Source organism: Botrytis cinerea, chromosome 11, assembly GCF_000143535.2.
Source record: "Botrytis cinerea B05.10 chromosome 11, complete sequence".
In the NCBI taxonomy this organism is placed as follows: Eukaryota; Fungi; Ascomycota; class Leotiomycetes; order Helotiales; family Sclerotiniaceae; genus Botrytis; species Botrytis cinerea.
Genome location: NC_037320.1, coordinates 414,597 through 434,529, shown reverse-complemented (window position 1 = coordinate 434,529; position 19,933 = coordinate 414,597). Strand labels below are relative to the sequence as shown.

At 42.5% G+C, this 19,933-nt stretch overlaps 6 protein-coding genes across 6 annotated transcripts; all 6 read left to right on the top strand.

Moving 5' to 3' along the window:
* Positions 1–498: 498 nt before the first annotated feature.
* Positions 499–1,790, top strand: BCIN_11g01230 (hypothetical protein). The gene is made up of 3 exons (XM_001556533.2): positions 499–716; positions 954–1,057; positions 1,143–1,790. The coding sequence occupies exons 1-3, from the start codon at positions 640–642 to the stop codon at positions 1,454–1,456; spliced, it is 495 nt and encodes a 164-aa protein (XP_001556583.1). The 5' UTR covers positions 499–639; the 3' UTR covers positions 1,457–1,790.
* A 1,587-nt stretch (positions 1,791–3,377) lies between these two features.
* Positions 3,378–5,747, top strand: BCIN_11g01220 (hypothetical protein). The gene has a single exon (XM_001556532.2). The coding sequence runs from the start codon at positions 4,032–4,034 to the stop codon at positions 5,319–5,321; it is 1,290 nt and encodes a 429-aa protein (XP_001556582.1). The 5' UTR covers positions 3,378–4,031; the 3' UTR covers positions 5,322–5,747.
* Positions 5,748–8,593: 2,846 nt separating this feature from the next.
* On the top strand, positions 8,594–9,544 carry BCIN_11g01210 (hypothetical protein; the record flags this gene model as incomplete). Its single annotated transcript, XM_001556530.2, has 1 exon — positions 8,594–9,544. One exon carries the CDS (start codon positions 8,594–8,596, stop codon positions 9,542–9,544), a length of 951 nt encoding a protein of 316 aa, XP_001556580.2.
* A 1,218-nt stretch (positions 9,545–10,762) lies between these two features.
* Positions 10,763–14,722, top strand: BCIN_11g01200 (hypothetical protein). Its single transcript, XM_001556529.2, has 2 exons — positions 10,763–11,830; positions 11,887–14,722. The coding sequence occupies exons 1-2, from the start codon at positions 11,370–11,372 to the stop codon at positions 14,645–14,647; spliced, it is 3,222 nt and encodes a 1,073-aa protein (XP_001556579.1). The 5' UTR covers positions 10,763–11,369; the 3' UTR covers positions 14,648–14,722.
* Positions 14,723–15,471: 749 nt separating this feature from the next.
* Positions 15,472–17,606, top strand: BCIN_11g01190 (hypothetical protein). The gene is made up of 3 exons (XM_001556528.2): positions 15,472–16,325; positions 16,385–16,746; positions 16,802–17,606. Exons 1-3 carry the CDS (start codon positions 15,690–15,692, stop codon positions 17,436–17,438), a joined length of 1,635 nt encoding a protein of 544 aa, XP_001556578.1. The 5' UTR covers positions 15,472–15,689; the 3' UTR covers positions 17,439–17,606.
* Positions 17,607–18,013: 407 nt separating this feature from the next.
* On the top strand, positions 18,014–19,201 carry BCIN_11g01180 (hypothetical protein). Its single transcript, XM_001556527.2, has one exon. The coding sequence runs from the start codon at positions 18,405–18,407 to the stop codon at positions 18,822–18,824; it is 420 nt and encodes a 139-aa protein (XP_001556577.1). The 5' UTR covers positions 18,014–18,404; the 3' UTR covers positions 18,825–19,201.
* Positions 19,202–19,933: the final 732 nt, after the last annotated feature.

Here is a 19,933-nt window from a genome sequence, read left to right as displayed (position 1 = left end):
CTATGTTGATAACACAATGAAGTGAAACTTGTCAACTCAGGTCTAGTCTCCACATGCTTACGTAAGATATCACAACTCTCTGACGGCAAACCCTATGTTGGTATTTCTTGATTTCTCAACAGCCGCAATTGATTTAATGATGATATGTACTCTTTTCCTTACATACAATGTGTGCTATCGGATTTCCCCTTCCACCAATCACTCCTCTTCCCCTGCTTTCCAATTATGTATGCATTCCTTGCATCATCTTAGTCCGACTATGGATACGTGCATACATCTAATCCCTATTTCTACTAGTTTCAAGGCTTCTTGAGTAAACATCCAATCAGTAACTTTCCTCAAAAAGCTTGTCCTGAGAAGCTCAAGTCCAAGCTTCTTTCCTGCTTACAGGAACAAGAGAACAAGTGTGATATGAAATTCTGGGGGCGAGTGTAAATGTAGTCTTAGCCAGTAAGCGCCTCCTCTTTCCCCAGCTGAAGCTCCTGCTCCCCCAAGTTCGAGTCTTACAGGTTTCAATTCGCTTTCCATCTCATCTCTATCAATAATATACCTATCAAACAATCACCATATCTTTGTACACTCATCCACATATTCATCAAAGTATTTTTGCCACAAGCATCGAAATATATCAACTTCAATATGGCTACAAGAAAGAGAAAGGCTGAAGACGAGGAGCTCGTTGCTCTTCCCTCGGATGAGAGCGAAGAGGAAGAGGAGTAAGTGTTGCACCTCTCCTTGATTCATTGATCCCCCGTATACATTTCAATGGGCTCTATCCATTATATCTAGATGTCAGCTGGATGTCATTTGATTGGATTATACATAAGTTATATTCTGGACATTGCATTTTTCGTTTGGTATCGATTTACTGATCATCACATCGCTTGACTGGACACACTTGGTTGCTCATTCTTTCGTTGATGAAATCGCAACTAATTGTCGCATTTTGATAGGTATGAAGACTCCGACGCCGAAGCCGCAGCAGCAGTATCTGCTCCATCCGATGAAGACGATAGTGATGAGGACGAAGAAGGATTAGATGAAGAGGAAGTTCAAGGTATGCGACGCGATGCGATAAATTGCAAAAATTCATCCCTTCATAGCCTTGACTCCTACAAACATACTAACGAATACTTGTATAGAAACAGCACCGCCATCTAAAAAGCGCAAAGTCGTCCCCAACGATGTATCTGTCGATGAGAATGAGATTGTTCCTGTCGACGACAACGAAGATAGCGATGACAACGAAGCCGAAGCCGAAGTCGAAGCCGAAGCCGAAGCTGATGATGGAGTGGAAGAAGAAGAAGATTCCGCTGCCGAGGATTCAGTTGGCGGCTCTGGACCCACCAGTAAAGCTGCTGAAATAAAGGGAGGAGTTGTTCCTGAAGAGGACAATTTGGAGGAAGTTCCAGAAGCGGTTGCTGATGGTGATGATGATGATGAAGATGATGAGTAGATAAGCTTGCTTATCGTCATATCATTTTTACGATGCGCGGTGTATCCACCTCGAGTTGGAGACCGTGCGGCATGCGAAATAATAAGAAATGAATGGTTGGGATGAGATGAGATGAGTGACGGATTCTTGGACGGTAATTTATGGGCAGCCGATGAACAACAACGGAAAGGAAGTTGGCAATCTGGCTGGTTTGGATAGATGTAATAGGGAACAAAAAGGGGTGAATTGAAAATTGTTGTGTGGATGTAGTTGTTTCCTTTGCTCTTTTGTTCTAAGCCGACCTGGTTCTTTAGAACTTCTATATATTCTCTTCTTAATCTCACCAATCGTCACAATGTCCTCGTTGAATTTCTAGTCTTCCAACAGTGATCCTTACCCACAAAACCACGATGTTTTGTCGTTGACGTCAAGTCCATGCGCCGGTGATATTTGAGTAAATGAGTACGAGCACCGCGCATCGTTGGCGTGTTCCTACCGCCGCAACTAGGTAGAACGCCGATAGTACGAACAGAGAGTTATGGAGCCAAGTCGCACTTCTAGCCACTCGAAATAGCGGTATCTTAATTGCAATCTTAATTTTGACCGCACTTGTAATTGTTGACATACATTGTCAACTATCTAATGACAATGTCTCTTCGATTTATTTCAGGCGATGATTGAGCCCCAAGAAAAGAAACCTATGTCAATCAGGATGGAAACCCCGAGACATCAAATACACACTCTCTTTTCCACATTCCATATCGAATCAGAAATGGGTATCATCATCATACAGTACAGATAAGATGTTTATGTGTTCAATATACAATTTTATTTGAGGGATTTGATCTCCCGAGGTTTCCGCCCTGCTTCATGAAGCCTGTTTGGCCCCTTCATCTTAACCGAAATCTGAACTTGCACCTCATTTCATCTCATCATCTCAGTTAATGATGCTCTTCTTATTATATTCTTGTTTCCCCGAGTGATCTGTTATCATCATAATTAGTAGACTCCACCATTGGTCAGCCAGGACATGCATACTTGAACCGACCCAGCAATTTCATTTATCGCTACCATCGTCCAAGCACATGGGAAATTTGCACCACTATCGCCCGAGTGGAGAATTTAGCTTTTACTACTGTGTTTTGTGTCTGTTTGATAGGGTTGTAGCCTGCGTGCAAAGCGTGTCTAAACTTTAAAGACACGGCATGAAATGGTTTGGTGCCTTTTTTCTTATGTTATTTATATTGCGAGGTAACTGTTTAAGTCCCTAGCTTGATTACTCCTTCACGATACTCCGTACACCTGATAGCCACCGCAATTTGCACTCTTGGATTAAGAAGAGCATGCGAAAGGAACAGATTTTCATCCGCGACTACCAGATCTATCATGGATGACTATCTGTTTCAAATTTCCCCATGTTAGTAATCGAGAAAGTCCCTACTGGGTGCTAATGGCGTCGTTTTTTTATGCAAGACGGCTGAATACATCTGGTATCATTTCTTTTTTTCCCACTCCGTGCTTTGGTTTCTCCCTCACTTGGGTCGGTGCCTGTATATCTTTTTTCCTTCCGTCTTTTCCATCTATCGATCAAAATTCCTTACGACCTGCTCAAGGAATAATACATCGTATCGCATCATATGATTACCGCAGCGAATCTCCAATCATTTATTTTCCTTTCTCTTGAGCTATTCGAAAAGCCTATCAATTCGTTTATCACAATCGATACAGGGGTTTGTAACCCTACGATTAAGATATAGATCGACAGTCAGAACGAATCCTAGTCGAAACAGCCCCCCCACGACTCTACATCCACCAATTCTATCTATCTGTCGATGTACCTGTGCTTTCACTACCCAACCAAACACTTTTTATTTGCTTAGGAAATCCTCAGAAAATCTTTTCCAACGACAATCTTTACTTCCTTTCAGCCAAAATATACCCTGGCGGTTAGCAGACGTTGTTATTCTTAACATTCATTCATTCATTCCCTGTCTTCTCCATCATTCTTTTCCTCTTACAACGATCGCTCACGTCACCACTTCTTTCGTGCTTCCTTCATAGTCCCCAGTTTTAGGGCAATTCCTCGATCCACAATCCCACCTGCCGTGTTCCACGGTTTGGCTGTCCTGTCTTTGTTGTTGTTTGAAGAAAACATAACTTTAAGAGGGGCTTTATTATCTCCTTGACCCGCACTCCCTTTTTTCACCGAGTCTTTGACTTGGCCACATTACTTTCGGGATAGGGTTGATCTTAATCGTTGCTTTTTCCTCTTATTGTTTACTTACTGTTGGAACATCATCTATCTCAATCGTTGACCGTTTCTCTATTTTTACTTGCTTGCTGCGCTCGCTCACTGACTCTTTTTGATACTCTCGCTTCAAGGTTTTTCTATACGCTGTTTTCTTTTGTGTTTTTATATTTATGATTTATACTGATTGATACCTTCTTCGTACCTTCTATTTTCGTCGTTTGTCCATCACGAGTTCCTTTGGGCACCCATTTTTTTTCATACGAACCTGTTGTCAAAGTTTGTGGAGGGATACCCACTCACCATTTGATTTAAAGAGTCAAAAGAAAGGCCGAATCCTTCCCGAAGATGCCTTTCACACGCCGTCTTTCCCAATTCTTTTCCTCATCACCTTCGTTGCCGCTGCCTGGGAAAGATATGCATACTGTTGACATCGACTCTCTTAAGCCTACTTCTTCACCACCTTCTTTATCGGAAGAAGTCATTATTACGAGTACGATTGCCGAGGAAAACGAGAACAACAAAGAGTCGAGTCATGTATCCGTTGAGCAACTACCCCATTCACCCAAAAGACCTCGACGAAAAACGATAAGAAAGATCTTCCGTAGATTCTCTTTTCAGACACTTCCTAAAGACTCTACAACTGCATCTCGTAACTCATCGCAAGTTCACCATGTCTTTATGGTGGAAACCCCACCAAATTTACCCGCTCTCACAACCACAACTGACGTCCCGCCTCTCGACATCCATGAACCAATAGATTACACCAGAATTCAGATTTCCTCCCTTCCTTTTCCTTTTCCCGATCTTGCATCGCCTCTTCGAAAATCTCTCAATACCGACCCAAAGCTCAATTGTTCCGATTCCGGTTACTTTTCTCTAGGCTGTGTCTCTTCATCCTCTCTATCGCCTGCCCTTCCATCGCCGACTTTACATCTCATCCGCCGCATTAATAAAGCTATACTCTTGCTCGAATATCAAGAATTGTTGACTACACGCTTCTCGACGAACTTGGCCTTCTTATTTGGTAAGAAAGAAATGGCAATATGGCGGACAAGAAAGTTGAGTGATGATACCAAGGAACTAATCATTATTACATTGACTAAGTTGAGAGAATTGGTTGGGAAAACGATGGTTCACAAGATGGGATTAGTGAGGAGAAGTAGGAGTGTATTGGGAGAGGCTGTGGAAGCGATTATCTCAAGTCGAAGACGAGATTCTGGTGTGGAGACGGAGACGCCAACTGCGGAAACCCCTTCAGAAACCCCTTCGGAAACCACTTTGGAGACTCCTCCGGAAACAAGCGAGCCAGCCCTCAGCCCTGAAATCATCGGAACTTTAAGGACCCAAACGAAACTAGAAGTCCAGGCTAAAATGAGAGAAGCTTTACAAATTCTTAGAGATGATATTGGAATGCAAAGGAGGTTAGATGAAGTTCTCAGAGCGGGAATCGTAGGGAGTTGCGGGGATGAAAGATTAATGATGGGGTTGCCAAGTCGAAGTGAGAGACTTTGTCTAAGGAGATTTGTGGGATTTGTAGAGGGAAGAGTGACCGAACTCGGGGGTGCTTATGAGAGGGTTGAGAAGGCTGTTGGAGGATTAGAAAGATCGGGATACGAAAAAGTGGTGATCAAATAAATGGCATGAGTTGTAATAAGAGGAAATTGGGGGACAGACAAACAACACATCTGGAGCGTTGATTTCGAGTCAAATGGGGATGAAAATTATCATTTCACTTGCTGGCCGACAACATAACCGCATATATTCGGAGGTCAGTAGACCACGAAATACTACAGGTCTTTGGCGAAGGATCTCGTCAGGGAAGAGTAAATAGGCGAGAGGGATGAGGCAGGTACTCCTGGTTACACGGAACAGGCGCATGCTTAGAAAGCTTTGAACATTTATGGATGGGTTAGGTAATGACATGGAGTTTAATGAGTGGAATCACTGGGATTGGTCAATATAGATACGAGGAGGCGAGTCAATGGCATTTTTGCATATATGGGAGTAGCAGAAGCTGGAAGCGGAAGGGATGGGATAGAATTGGAAATATTAGAAAATTCAAACGAGCCACTTAACAACAATAGAATATTATCCGAGACCATTGTGACAATGAGACGGAGGGGCTCACAGTATTTCGCTTTGCGTCATTCTCGTGTCCCAGGTCTGTTATCCTTGATACTCTAAGTGGAGTTCCGATCAGGAGCCACTTCTCGTATTAAGTGATGTGTTTTTCTCCACCCCCTCATTCTCCACTACATAGAAAGGCTTGGCTACATCGTATAGATAAATAAGAAAACTGATGCTTTACCGGCGCTATGAACTTCTTGGTTTGAACACATCTTTATTTTCTTGGGTTTCCGGAGTATTGTCGTTGGTAGGTAGTTGGCATCAATCACTTGTTCTCTTGCAAATTTGGTGATTCTTAACGACTTGTATTGATGCTGAGCGGGGAAGATATTCGGGCATGGAAGGAGTTCGTGTTGGCATTTTTATGTGCTATTACTCTCCATTCTGAATTTTTTAATGAAACATGAAAAGGAATAGAGAAAAAACATATTGTTCAGACAATTGTAACAAGAAAAAAGCCAACATTCAAGGCTAGATATACAGAATTTACTCATTCGACATGGGTTAAGTCTTGGAGGAAGAGAGGTGAAAATTCCCTTGGGTTATATCGGCGCCAGTTCTCTCAGTTTGATAGAGAGCAGGAACAGGATTGATTGGTGTGGTTTTATGCTCAGAGGGCGATGAAGCAAAGAAGGCCAGGGGGAGTAATTTGGATTTAAGGACTTTCCGTTTCGCAACACTTTAGGTTGATGAATGTGAGCGTCATGGAGTCGAATGGATGAACTTGCTGTGTTTTGCTCAGTCGATACATACTTACAACTAGTAATTTGAATGGATTTGAATACTTGAAGAGAGGGTTTGTAAATCACAGAGGGCATATTTAAAGGATACGTTCGAGTGCACTGTCAACACTTAGGAATGAGACAACGGATTTTGATTTAGACTTTGAGCCTCTAATTAATGAGATGAGCTTTAGGATAAGATGTCAAGTGCTGTCATGTCTGGAAGTCGTCTGAGATTACGGTATATGATTTCCAATCATACCAGATGATAAACTAAGTTTCTGTTGACGGTGAAAACTCTAGTGATAGCAGCACCACTTGTTTACACAGTAGAATATAGTTGATAGCTGATAGTTCCATATAATCGTCTTTAGGATTCAACTTGTTCTTTAGTAAAGTTCTATTTTGGTATCAGAAAGAATGCTAAATTTTTCCATTCTGGGGTTAAATCTCTGATTGGGCATTTCTTGCGTGGAAATTTTTGAAGATTGAGTTGAGTGGTGAATGGATTTTATGGACCTATTTTCAGACAGAGGAGGAGTAAAATAAGATGGCCAGTCAATCAAGTCAGGTTACTATACCTTGTTGTTGAATCATACCTTACACATAGTACGGACTGCCTCCATGTTCCATATTCATATTCACCATCACATGCATACCTACTCCCTCTATGTATTCTTTCTCGAGTCCCACCAGAGAATCGACAAGCAGAATGTATATAAACGGTATTAATGAGCATTATGGAGACACAAACCGGTATGGCAGGCTACAAGAAGCCATTGAATGCCCTGCAGATATTACATCACATTGGGGGCACACTCTGAAATTGATCTTGTAGAGAAATAAGTTCTTGAAGAGGAGAGATCTTGAGGGGAGGAGATAGGAATTTTTACTGTCATTATTGTGATGTATGAATGACCTTTTGCTGTTGTTCTAAGTGAAGCACATGGAGTGGAGCTTATTATTATCATTGAATACTTTGGCAGGAGTTAAAATGGTAATGGTGAATAGATTTGATCAACGATATCATGACAAAAGAAATAGAAAACGTTAGTATCAAGTATGAGATGAAAGATCTTCAAGGTAACAAGAAAAGCTCTTTGTATACCAGATGATGTATTAAGGTGCTATAGACCTTCCCTCTTAAGTCGAATAAAGTCTCATGAGGTATAGTATTGAAAGTCTAGTGAATGCTTGTGTCAACATACAAAAAAGGAAAGTGAGGAAAGCTCATGGACTTGTGAAGTCCACTGCAAAAATCAAGGGTAATAGCACACAAACCTTTCTCCTTAATGTTTCCTGGGTCATTCACCATCTAATTTATGGAGTATGGGAGGAACTAAAGCATTTGTATTCACTCTTACACATAGTGGTTTCTATAATATATACTGATATTATCTGTCTACGGCAGCTTACAGCCAGTGCTGGTGAATAAAGAGGACAAAGATCACGTGAAAGATGTTGTAACAGAATCTGTGGAAACTAATAGTGCTAGCTCGAAAGCTAGACCCAAGAAGAACCGAGAATTCTAGCATCATCAGTTCTTCGGACTTCTTGAGTGGTCACATTCTATGGTATGGCATAAAGTTCATCTTAGTTGCTTCTAGAAACTCGCTTATCATCATTAGAATGAAAGACTAATAAATATACGCTACTAATGACGACTATTTTTTAGATCAAGGATAATGGCACATAAAGACATCCAGCCAAAACTCACAATAATAATTTGTCCATTTTCGAAATTTCACAACAACAACGACAACAACAACACAAAGGGCTCAGAGAGAATTCTGCACCCTTCTCGAGCTTGATAGTACGCTCCGCATGCTACCCGCACTTTACAATCATTTCCATATATTTTTCGATCATTGGTTGGCTCATAACTGATATAAATACGCATCTGGGCTATCAAAACAAGATTCACCCAGTTCTAGCAAGTTCCAGACACTCCTTTCAATTGTTACTGTAAGTGTTCACTCTATTCTCTCATCACAAAGTTATCGATGATTTTTTCTAACAAACATGTACACAAGATCGAGATTGCGGGATATACTCGCCATGGTTAAACGGCTCTTCATCGATACTGACGATGTGTGGTCCGAGTTGGGGGCGGATTTCACAGTTCTAAGGACCAAACAATCTAAATCGCATGCTGGCTCAAGTCCCAATTCCCCCGTGCCAGTCCCTACCCCAACTCCCACACCGCCCCCCGAATCAATGGAGAGCGTTGCCTTCTCTTCGATAATCACATATACCGATGATACACCTAATGATACACCTGATGATACACCTGATGATACATCTGGGGTTGACTTTTTTGATCTATCAACGGCCTCCTCTTCACTTTCGACACTCAGCTCTACCTCTACCGATTTCAGCATGATCGAGGAACCAGCTGAAACGGAGAACATGATGGACCCCAAGAGCTATACTATGACCCTTTGCACCATCAGATTCAACAATTTATACTATCTAGACTTTCAAATACCCTGGACGCATCGCGACCCATGCTTCGATCTTACCCAGGATCCAGTTTTTTGGCCCGAATTCTTTGGCAGTAATCCGAACTATAAACACACCAAGAACTCCATTCCCTACATTCAACGCTGTCTCAACATAATGTACGAAAGGACTGGAGATGTGAGCAATTTGCTTGCTGCTCTTATATTTTCTTGGATATACGATGATGATGAAGGAACTGACGGCTTTTGGGCAAAGCTCTATGAACAGATTATGGGAAGCTTGCTTTTCAAGAATATATATGGTCAAGATATTGTTTACCTAGGAAGATTCGAGATGCCAGGCGGTGTAACCAAAGCCTGCTGGAACAAGGCGATGCAGGAATTTTTCGAGGATAAAGGGCATTTAGGCGAATCTGTGTATTTTGCAGTCACTTGTGGTGGTGGGATTGAATGGCTTGAAAGAGAGCCGGCAGAGCAAATTTTGGCAAGAGAGGAGATGGAGACTGAATGGGTAGTCGAGTTACCAAGAAACGAATACTATTGCTGAGTAGTTTGGAGGATGATGGAGCTACACTTGGATACGATTACTGTTTACTGCGGTGGATTATCTACAAATGACCGTACAAGAATGAGAAATAAATGACTCGAACACGTTGACTAGATCATCTGATTTTTGTAATATACTGTAAAGGTCTATATCACTTGCATGGCCCCTGAAGGGTGAACGTTGTCCTGTATCTTCATTGAATTCGATATTAATGTATACTCGTGATGCTACACTGAGAAGAGATAGCACAGGACCCTGAAACAATTCAGGTGAAAATACTGGAGTCTCTTTAAATCGCAGGTCGAATATCACGCCAGGACAAATGGAATACGATGTACGCATCCACAATTAAGTGACAAAGCATTTCTTTTCAATTCAATAACTTTATACATCCATTACCGGGCCAAATCGTTGCAGAAGGAAATATATAGGACATGTAGATCAGAAAAATAGGTACCCGGTTGTTAATCTTAATAGCGATCTCATTTAATGATCAGTTCTGGCTTCAAGCACTGGTCTGGTCTTGTTTAGAAAATCACAGGGGATCGAGCTGGGAAGATACTACTACTCCCTGTGTGAACTGAAGAGATTCTCAGTCTTTTGGCCTTTGAGGCACCTTCGCATGGAAGAAGATCGAAATGATTCTTTTTGAGGATTGAAATGTAGATGATCAAGCATGTAGTTAAAATTTCCATCCACAACGATCTTGTTCATCCGTCAAAATGTAGAGACGATCTGATATTCATCCGACCGCAGTTTTCTCCCGAGTGCTGAGATACTAAATCTCCTCAGCTCATTCGAATTCATGGCTCAACATCTAGGAGGGAGAGCTAGATAGCAAACTGGATTACTTGCTTGGCTAGATAATGAGAAGAGCATCATACTAATCCTCCACCGCTCGGTGGGAAGACATTTGAAATTTGCCTTGCAGGGAAAGTATCCAATCACCAACGGCGATTCGTGCATATCACTGGCATTCATCCGATGTCATAGGTTGTGTTTTGAAAGTCGTCATTGAAGCTGTGGTGGACCTGGTTGCGGTGATATTTGACGTTATATATATCGAGTTGTGTCTAACATGATGATGTGTGGTGTATCGGTGAGCTTATCAATTTTTAGCGCCCGGGCTCGGTCTAGCCCGCCAATGTTTAAATTTACTTTTTGAAGTCACCGAAATATTTCATAAACTCATACTCTGACAGCTCTTTACTTTTCTTTGGAAGTACGAGATGTTTTACCTAAATATCGTATTGTAAGTGGCGTGGCGACACGGGAAGTAACCATGATTGTTTCAAGGGGCTTGACGGAACCCCGCACACAGCAATTGCGAACGGCATACAACTTGCCTTGATAATGGATGTCAAATCCACACAGCTGGCCGGCGTGTTAGAATCCTCCATCCAAGCGTTTATCAACCGACACAGATTCAACGCGGAAAGTGATGCCGATGAAGGTTCTTTCTGTTGATCTCAGTGCCTTCGTAAGATAGTCGCCATCGTTGTCGTGATTTTCCACAAGGGTGGGCGCAGTTTGAGGTTACGGCCGATTTCATATGTAAGCTGCAGGGTCTTTCAGCACACATCTCACAAGTTATTGGATATGTTTTGTTCGATCCTCGTCGCCATTCCATCTTATGGGTCTTGGGGGCTCAGCTTGTATTTCTTGCAGTGTTCCTGAGCATGTCGAGAGAATAAGCATGCAGTGCAACCTCCACCACTCTTTCTCCTAATGCTCTGCATGCTCTACAAGTTTGGTTGTCGCAGTATTCAATGATTGTCTTCATTCTCCCTGAAACTCGCCATCACGATAAGTTATCCTATACTGAATGGATCCGGTTACTGTTCTTGGTGTCGCGGCATCGGCCCTGCAGGTTGCTCAATTCATTGGGTCGACGATTCAAGGCCTCCACACTCTGCGGGGTAAGTTCAAAGATGCAGATATAACGATTCGTCTCATAATCAGTAAACTTTCCACCATAAAAGCTGCCGTTTTTCAGATAAGAGATTGGGCCGAATTCAATTCGCATGATTCCCCAAAGGAAAGGCAGTTCATGGACGGACTTCATGTCGCACTCGATGGATGTCAGGCTGCAATTGATGTACTTTCTGAAGAAGTCAAAGATCTTACAGTAGCTACAAGAGACTCAAATAATGATGGAATGCCAATTGCACTTGGAGTCAGAGGAAGGCTGGCAGCATTGTGGAGCGAGGATACCATGAAGGCTCATGAAGATAGATTACATGGCCAAGTCCAGGCATTACAACTTCTTCTCATGGCAGGACAATGGTAAGACCCCGATTGTCGAAATTTCTTATTTTTAGCTAATACGGTCATGATAATAGTCGTGACGCAGTAACTCAAAAGTCTCTATTGGCACTCAAAGAGAACCAAAGATTGATACAAAAAGTTGCCGACGATACAAAATCACTACGCGAGAGTTCTGCCGGGTCACAGGTTTCGAGAAGTGCACGTCAATCTATACTGGGGAGTAGTATTGGTGGAACCGTTTTTGAATTTGATCGTACACTACAAGATTCTCGGCCATACAATAATACGGATTCGGCGAGGGGAAGTCGAGCTGTCGCACACACAAAGAATCAGCTTCCAGAAACAAATATTACTGCGACGACTGACGAAGGCTATGAAACAGGAATCACGCTGTCTGAGCCACGATCTCCAGCATCGTCAAACCATCGCCCCAGCTTGGACAATCGTCCCTACCTTGGTCAAACAAATCTTTTACCGGATTTCAATAATTTCAACATATATCGTAGTCGCAGCGTCGCGTCGGATTCTGCCAAGTCAGAGCCTATGGTCAAACGATGGTTATCCTCATCTTCTTCTTCCGGAGAATCATTACCGCAAGAAGATAGATTAGCTGGCTCTCGAAGGAAGAAGTTCTGGCCTAGTCGACTTGGAAAGATTAACACTTTCAGTGCTGCGAGTTTATTATCAAGCCCCGATCGGGTCAAGCCTGCCAGCCCGAGTTTCCCTACTGCTAATCGATTAAAGCGAGGGCAAGACATGAACTTCAAACAAAGCATTGATTTTAGCTCTCCAAATGGACTTCGAACGCCTACTATTGTCCGAGCGGCCCAGGCAGGATCTAGTGTAGAAATCCAGGCTTTGTTGTCAAATGGAGATGATATAGAAGCCTGTCATGATGGGACTAAAAGAACTGCTCTTGCAGTCGCTTCCCATTGCGGCAATGCTGAATTAGTTGATCTTCTTCTTCAATTCAATGCAAATTTGACCACTCGAGATGCCAATCTAGACACTCCATTACATCTGGCAGCATCCCGAGATCACTACTCAACTTTACAATTACTACTCAATGAAGACATTGACATGGAATCGAGAAACAAGGATGGATGGTCTCCCTTGTGGGCAGCTGCAAATGGTGGACATATCAAATCTGTCGAGCTATTGGCAAAGAGAGGTGCGAAGATCAACTCAAGATCCAATGACCAATGCACGGCTTTGCATGCAGCAGCGAAGAAAGGAGACAAGCAGATGGTTGAAATACTACTTCGTAACGGCGCTGACATGGAAGCCAGAGATAATCAATTCATGACTGCATTACATTATGCTTGTGAAAATGGGCATCAAAATGTGGTTGACTACTTATTCCAAAAAGGCGCAAATATTGAAGTCCTGGGCAACAATTCTAAAACCCCACTTCTTTGCGCATCTGCAACAGGTCAATTACAAGTAGTAGAATATCTCTCGAAGAGAAAGGTTAATCCGAAGAGCACTGATGAAAAGAGGGCTAACTCTCTACACTATGCTTCTCGCAATGGCCATGTTGAAGTCGTGAACTACCTGCTCGAGTGGAAATTGTCAATACATGAAAGTGATATTGATGGGTTGACACCACTTCATCTTGCTGTCATTGGCCAGCATTTTGGCGTTGTTGAGTTACTACTTCGAAAGAAAGCAACCTTGGATCGTCGATGCAGAGAAGGCCGAACGCCGCTGCATTATGCATGCGGGTCCGATAGCCCTGACATTGTGAGTCTACTTCTCAGTGCTGGGGCAAATGCCGCAGAAGAGACTGAGGGCGAGAGTAGAAGGCCAATTCATATTGCGGCTGCTAAGGGATCAGTGCGCATTGTAGAAATTTTGTATAGCAAAGGAATTGCGATTGATCAGCGGGACTTTGGTGGCGATCGACCACTCTGCATTGCTTGTCGTCAAGGGCATGTCCAAATTGTGGAGAAGTTATTATCGTACAACGAGCCTCTCAGAATGCGTTTCAGAGATCGACCAAATAAAGATTCGCCTTTGTGTATTGCTGCCAAAGCTGGTCATCTCGATCTTGTTAAACTACTCATGAAGAAGGGTGCATCTGTCAAAGAACGCGACGAGTTCGGTTATATACCTTTAAGATACGCTGCTTACTATGGGCACCCGGAAGTTTTAGAGGTACTCATGGAAGCAGGCGCAGAGCTTTATGATGAAGGCGAAGACTCGCATGGCTGGGGATTCTTATTGATGCCCGCAACGATTGGATTTTCTGACAGCACAGATATATCAGAGGACCGGAAAACCCGCGTTCGCAAGCTGCTTGATGAGATGGAGAGACGTTATCATGAGCGCGAGAATAGCAAAGGCAACGAATACAGATCAAGTTCTGCAGTAGAGCTCGGCCATGGGGAGAAGAATGCCGTGTACAGGAGCAGTTCATCGATTCCGCGACAGGAGCTCGGGGGATCTGTATTCAGGGGCCTCAGGCCTATTGAGCTAAGTGGAACCGATACTCGACTTCAGAATACTTCTGAGTTTTCGCCAGGCCCACTTCTCTCTCCACGCCAAGATGATGGAGATGCCGAAAGAAGCAGACATCAAGGTTCCCCACTTGTGGCCGAATTCGCAAATACGACTGCACCTAAGCTCGAAGCTCTTGTTAATAACCCACAAGTTCCCTTGGAAAACTCTTACTCTCCACTCACAGTTTCCAGAGATGTCGCTGCGCTCATTGCACAGAGGCAAGCGGAGATACAGAAACTACAACAATACCTTGCGTCTGATCAAAGTACAACGGAGGCAGGACTGCCCTCCGAAAGTACACATCAAATCTTCTATGAAATGTCCGCTGACTAAGATACATTTTTGTTTTGATAGGATTGATATGTTGCAAACGTTCGCAGGAAATTAAATATAACATACTTTTTCCCAGAAAAGCGTTCCCCATGGTATGAAACATGATGTCTGTAACTTTATCACATGCCATATTTAAGACAGACACAGGTCTGACGTAGGTCCCTGCATAGCAAACTCAGGAGCGGATGTCCTTGAGATCCACCAGACTTTACCTAGAAAAGCCAAAGCATTCCGAGGTGTATGCATGGGTGTCATGATATCTTCTAGAATGATTGACCCGTAATGCTAGTGCTACTAGTCTTTTGGAAATCACGCAGAACCATTTCCAGCCCACCCGACATTCCGCACATTAGCACTACTGACTCGTAATAAATGAAAAGTATTCGGACTCGGACCCGACAACATGAAGCAAGTTTTTTAATTTCATTATCATACTATCTGGATTTTCAATTCAGCCGACCGGGCATCTCCGGAAACGACCCATAGAGTCTTCATTTTAGGTCCACTGAATGAACATTGCAGAATGGAAATTTTATATCACCAACGTTGACGTTACCGACTTGAAGAAAAAAAATGCCGTTAATTATCGGAAGTTTTTGTTCAAAGAATTGAAATCTGACACATGTTTTTGCGTTTCGTTAGTCTGATTCGTTTACATCTTGGCAGTCCACTGAATGGGTCGTCTGTTTTAAAAATCGCGTGATTTATCGTCTCATTTTTATTTCCGTCAAATTTACAATCAACGAATGCCATACGATTTCGAATATCTGAATCTACATATGCATACTTTATTTTGGCTGTGCTTTACTTTTGTTGAGCTTTCCGTGATGCAATATTAAAGTATCTGTGTGTAGTATGATGTTCGACAGGGGGCATTCGGCAGTGGAGCCGGTGCATATTGAAGTAGGTGATTGATGCATTTACAATGGTTTGATATTTATTCATGCTACGTATTTGCCCCAGATGTTCCTCTACTAAAGCTCCCTTTTCTTCTGGTTTCAATCATATTTTGCAAGATTAAATTACACTTCAATCATCAACAATGACCACAACCGAAAACAACGCGCCACTGAGAGTCATTATCATCGGTGGTGGACTGAGTGGCTTAACATTAGGACAACTTCTTACAGATGTGCCGAGTATCAAAGTCACGCTCTATGAGCGTAGCAGAGGCCCGACCGACAGGCTCTCTGGATATCGTGTTATGCTGTCTTCGTTTGTTCTCCGAAATCTCAAAGGAAAACTGCAGCATGATGTGTGGCAGGAAATTGCGCCTAGTATTGGCATTCAACCTGGAGGGGGACAGGAGATGAATTTTGTGAAAAGCAATGGCGATCCGATATTCACGTGGCTGCCAGAGGAAATACAAGATCAATTTTCTGTATCGCGCTGGCGCCTTAGAGAAGGACTTTTGCATTGGAGCGAATCTTTTGCGCGTTTCGGGAAGAAGTTCGACAGATATGAGAAGTTACCAAACGGAGTAGTAAGAGTACATTTCACGGATGGGTCGATAGACGAATGCGATTTATTAGTTGGTGCAGACGGGATCAATTCTCAAGTCAGAAAGCAAATGTTTCCCCTCTCTAAGATACGGCCCACGGATGTCACAGTCATATATTTCAAGATCCCGTTGACAAGGGAAACATTCAAATTAGCAGGATCGCATAGTGGAGTAATGGTACAGTCTTTCCAAGCCTCTGAAAAACACCTTAATACAAAGTACTAACTAGAATACAGGCCTTTTGTCCTGGAAATCAGAATATATTGGTGCATTCTTGGCAGAATCCAATGAAGCCTTGGGCAACAGAATATACAGCGGATGAGATCGAACCTTCTGAATCGTTTATCATGTATGGCTATGGCAGCCCCGCGAGTGCCTTCATCAACAAGACAAAACGGCCCGAGGAATTTACTCCCGAGGAACTGAAGACGGAGATCATTGCTCGTTCTAAAACCGATCGAAATGTACACCCAAACTTCTTACAATTGGCTGAGATGTGTCTGACAAGCACGGCGTATCTGCATATGGTAAAGAAGTGTGATTCTGTAAAACCATGGGACTCAACTAGTGTAACATTAATTGGGGATGCAGTTTTTAAGTAAGTACTTTTTACTTCCAGATATTAGAGACATGTGACTAATCTTGGATTCAAGCATCATGACGACCTTAGGAAAGGGCGCAAACTGTGCTCTTCTTGATGCTGTCTCTCTCGCCGAAACAATTACACCTCCAGTGTCCCCACCATCAACATCACAAGGCGAAAATATCCAGCTCACTTCAGAGGGTATTTATAAATCTAGGCGCAAGCTGGTCGGCACAGTGGCGCTTCGACCAGGCCTTCGAGCTTTTGCCGTGGAAAATGTCAAACGTCGCCACCGGGAACGACAAAGAAGTGCATTCCTTCAGAATCTTGTATACTTTGGAGACAACAAGTTCAAAGAATACTGTAGAGAACGAGTGTTGAAGAACGCGTTGGGGTGGGTTGAAGGAACAAAAGGCAGGAAGAAAGAACATTATGGCGCGAGAGGTGAGACGAGAGATGTCGGTGGATTATTATCGCCCAACGTGGTACCGCAGCATATCAGTGATGGAAAGCTTGATCGCGCCGACGAGGAATCAATTATAGAAAGACAAAGCTTTCTAGAAAGAGGCTGGGGACTTGTAAGAGCCGATGAATTGGATTCGGAATGTGTGAGCGTAGCTTCAACATCCACACGCGAGTCGAAGAGCACCAAAGCTTCTTCATCGGAAGTAAATTCGAGTGAGTGTTTGACGCAGAATAACGCCTAGGTTTGGGAGGTACTAGAGGATTGTTTTTGGATTATATGCTGTTAGTATACCCATTTGTGGCGAATTGATGATATGTAAGGATTAGGAAGGATTTTGGGATAGACTGGGCAGGAAAGACCCAAGGGAAATGTTGGTTTAGACGATCTTGGACGGCCTTTTTGTATTACACCTTTTTTACTCAATTGAAATATGTATACTGAATTTTCTGAAAAAATGAGCTGAGATTTTAGGTTACATGCAACTCGTGATATTGTGACATATTTTTTCAGGTTTGCATTTCAACTCTCTTTCTTCTTGCTATGTCACATGCTCTTATGCAACAAGCTCACATTTCCGTCAGGTGGTCAACATAAGTATGTTATAGTTTCATAAGATGGAAACTTCATCATCTAGATAGAAACTGCCGACAAAGGCTCAATCGATACGGATATATAAGATCATGGCAGGCATTATTCTTCTAATCTGAGACACTTGGTCATACCTACTGAGATACATCGGAGTATAGCTCAATCGTTCCAGGTTTTTAATCTAGTGGTACTACCCATAGCATCAATCGCTTGATTCCAATCGCTCCCGATGTTAAGATTGTCTTTTTAACAACAGTCCGCACTGATGGTTGAATGTCCCACAGAGAATCATGGTCCGTAACAGTATTGAAAAGGTGGTGAATACAATCACGTATTGCAAATTTTCACGTACGGCGAAGATGCTGTAAGATGGGCACTTAGTTTTATTTGCAAGTGCGAAGTTGTATCAAGACGCTCAAGTTATCTATATAGGCGGGTCGTTGAGTTCGGAAATCGCAAGAGTTCAGTCGACATGATACTCTAAATTCAGTGATTGAGAAGACAGGAATTATCGCGGCCAGTCGGTCAAAATCTCAAGAATTCATTTCACAATCTTCCGTGATCAGCCAAGAATATCTGTCACCTTCGCAACCTTAAAAAATAATACGCTTCACACAAAATGGCGCCTCCGTCGACTCCAGTCTCTTCATCCCCTCGATCATCGCCCTCACCACCAAGTGCGCCTCGCCCCAACAAATTTCGAGATGCCATTCGACCTTCTTTCGAAATGGAACAAATCATCAGAGAATCCAACGATCGTTATCGTGGTGGTATCATTACTCTCATCGCGGAAGACTTTGAAAAGAAGATTGGAAGCAGGTTGAACGTGAAACCAAACTCAAAAACTGCAGTTTCGGCAGATAGCCAGACACTGGTCGGTGTCCTTCCAGCTACTTCCAAGCCCAAAAATCAACGTATGAAGTTGACTACAGATAGAAGGCAGATATTCTATGAATCGGCGGAGTGGCATGCGTCTAATGATGGATTTGTTGAGACAAGTGAGGCGGAGAAGGAAGCGGAGAAGAGGTTTTGGTCTTGATTTGGTTTGCTTATGTTAATTACCACTTTGCTGATCTATTGCAACCAGATTAAGTACCGATGTTTAAGATAGCAGGTAAAGATGGTAGACGATATTGAGCTCCACTTCTCTGGAAATTTTCAATGAGGAAAATGGTTTGCCCGATGGCGGGAAACTAGGAAATGGAAAAAGCGAGAACTCTGTCAGGTACCGTACTACGCTCCTCCAAAGCTAGTCTTGATAACTACTAAATATTTTGACCTAATTATTATCTTATTTCTATTGGAAGTTGACAACTTCAAATTTGAGATATAAATCACTCATAGAGTTGGTGCCGAATATTGCGATATTTCCATCACTATTGAGCTGCACGTTGATACTCCAATATATATTGGGCAGGGGATTTGGGTACACAAGTTGGCCTTGGAGCTAGGTTCTGTCTTGTAGATTATGGATTTATGATATTATGGGCATTTCACATGACATTATTATAGTTCGGGGATACTTTTGATGGTATTCAATTAGAGATAACATTTATGTAGGCTGATCATATCGAAAATTAGTTAATCATCGTCTGGGCTTATATCTACTACACTTGAAAGCCTCTATACTGTGCTAGCTACCTGAGCAGAAGCTGCAAATTTTTACAAATACTGCTACTAATGTGTAGTTTTAATTATCAAACAATCTCTAAGAAATCCGGTATGAACCTCTCTCTCACTTTGAATGTAACAGACTGTGAACTATGATCCAAAAAGAGCTCTCTTGTACACAATTACCTCTATGAAACTTTATTCAGACAGTCTAGTGTTCAAAGTTTACATAGATATGCTACGCTTAACGCTAGAATCAAGATTTTGACTCTACATTCGTCCAGCTATAATGGCGTACGGCTGCTAGTCACTCGCGATAGGGACATCTTTCTATAGTCGATAAAGTTATCAACAAACTATGGCTGCATCTTTGACAGTACGGCCAGTACTTTAATAACCATGAGTTTCATGTTTAAGATGGGAAGTAGCAGGGACATAAAAGAGAATCTTTCTGCAGTCTACAATCCTAAAAACTCATCAAAATTGCACACGAGTATCGAGACTTAGAGACTTCAATACTTGAACCAAACCGAATCC

Bases quoted from the DNA above. Each gene is read 5' to 3' on its own strand.
- BCIN_11g01230 (XM_001556533.2), top strand. From the start codon at position 640: ATGGCTACAAGAAAGAGAAAGGCTGAAGACGAGGAGCTCGTTGCTCTT. The intron at 717-953 runs GTAAGTGTTGCA...GCATTTTGATAG, and splicing joins GAGAGCGAAGAGGAAGAGGA to GTATGAAGACTCCGACGCCG. The intron at 1,058-1,142 runs GTATGCGACGCG...ATACTTGTATAG, and splicing joins AGATGAAGAGGAAGTTCAAG to AAACAGCACCGCCATCTAAA.
- BCIN_11g01220 (XM_001556532.2), top strand. From the start codon at position 4,032: ATGCCTTTCACACGCCGTCTTTCCCAATTCTTTTCCTCATCACCTTCG.
- BCIN_11g01200 (XM_001556529.2), top strand. From the start codon at position 11,370: ATGGATCCGGTTACTGTTCTTGGTGTCGCGGCATCGGCCCTGCAGGTT. The intron at 11,831-11,886 runs GTAAGACCCCGA...TCATGATAATAG, and splicing joins CTTCTCATGGCAGGACAATG to TCGTGACGCAGTAACTCAAA.
- BCIN_11g01190 (XM_001556528.2), top strand. From the start codon at position 15,690: ATGACCACAACCGAAAACAACGCGCCACTGAGAGTCATTATCATCGGT. The intron at 16,326-16,384 runs GTACAGTCTTTC...ACTAGAATACAG, and splicing joins GATCGCATAGTGGAGTAATG to GCCTTTTGTCCTGGAAATCA. The intron at 16,747-16,801 runs GTAAGTACTTTT...CTTGGATTCAAG, and splicing joins ATTGGGGATGCAGTTTTTAA to CATCATGACGACCTTAGGAA.
- BCIN_11g01180 (XM_001556527.2), top strand. From the start codon at position 18,405: ATGGCGCCTCCGTCGACTCCAGTCTCTTCATCCCCTCGATCATCGCCC.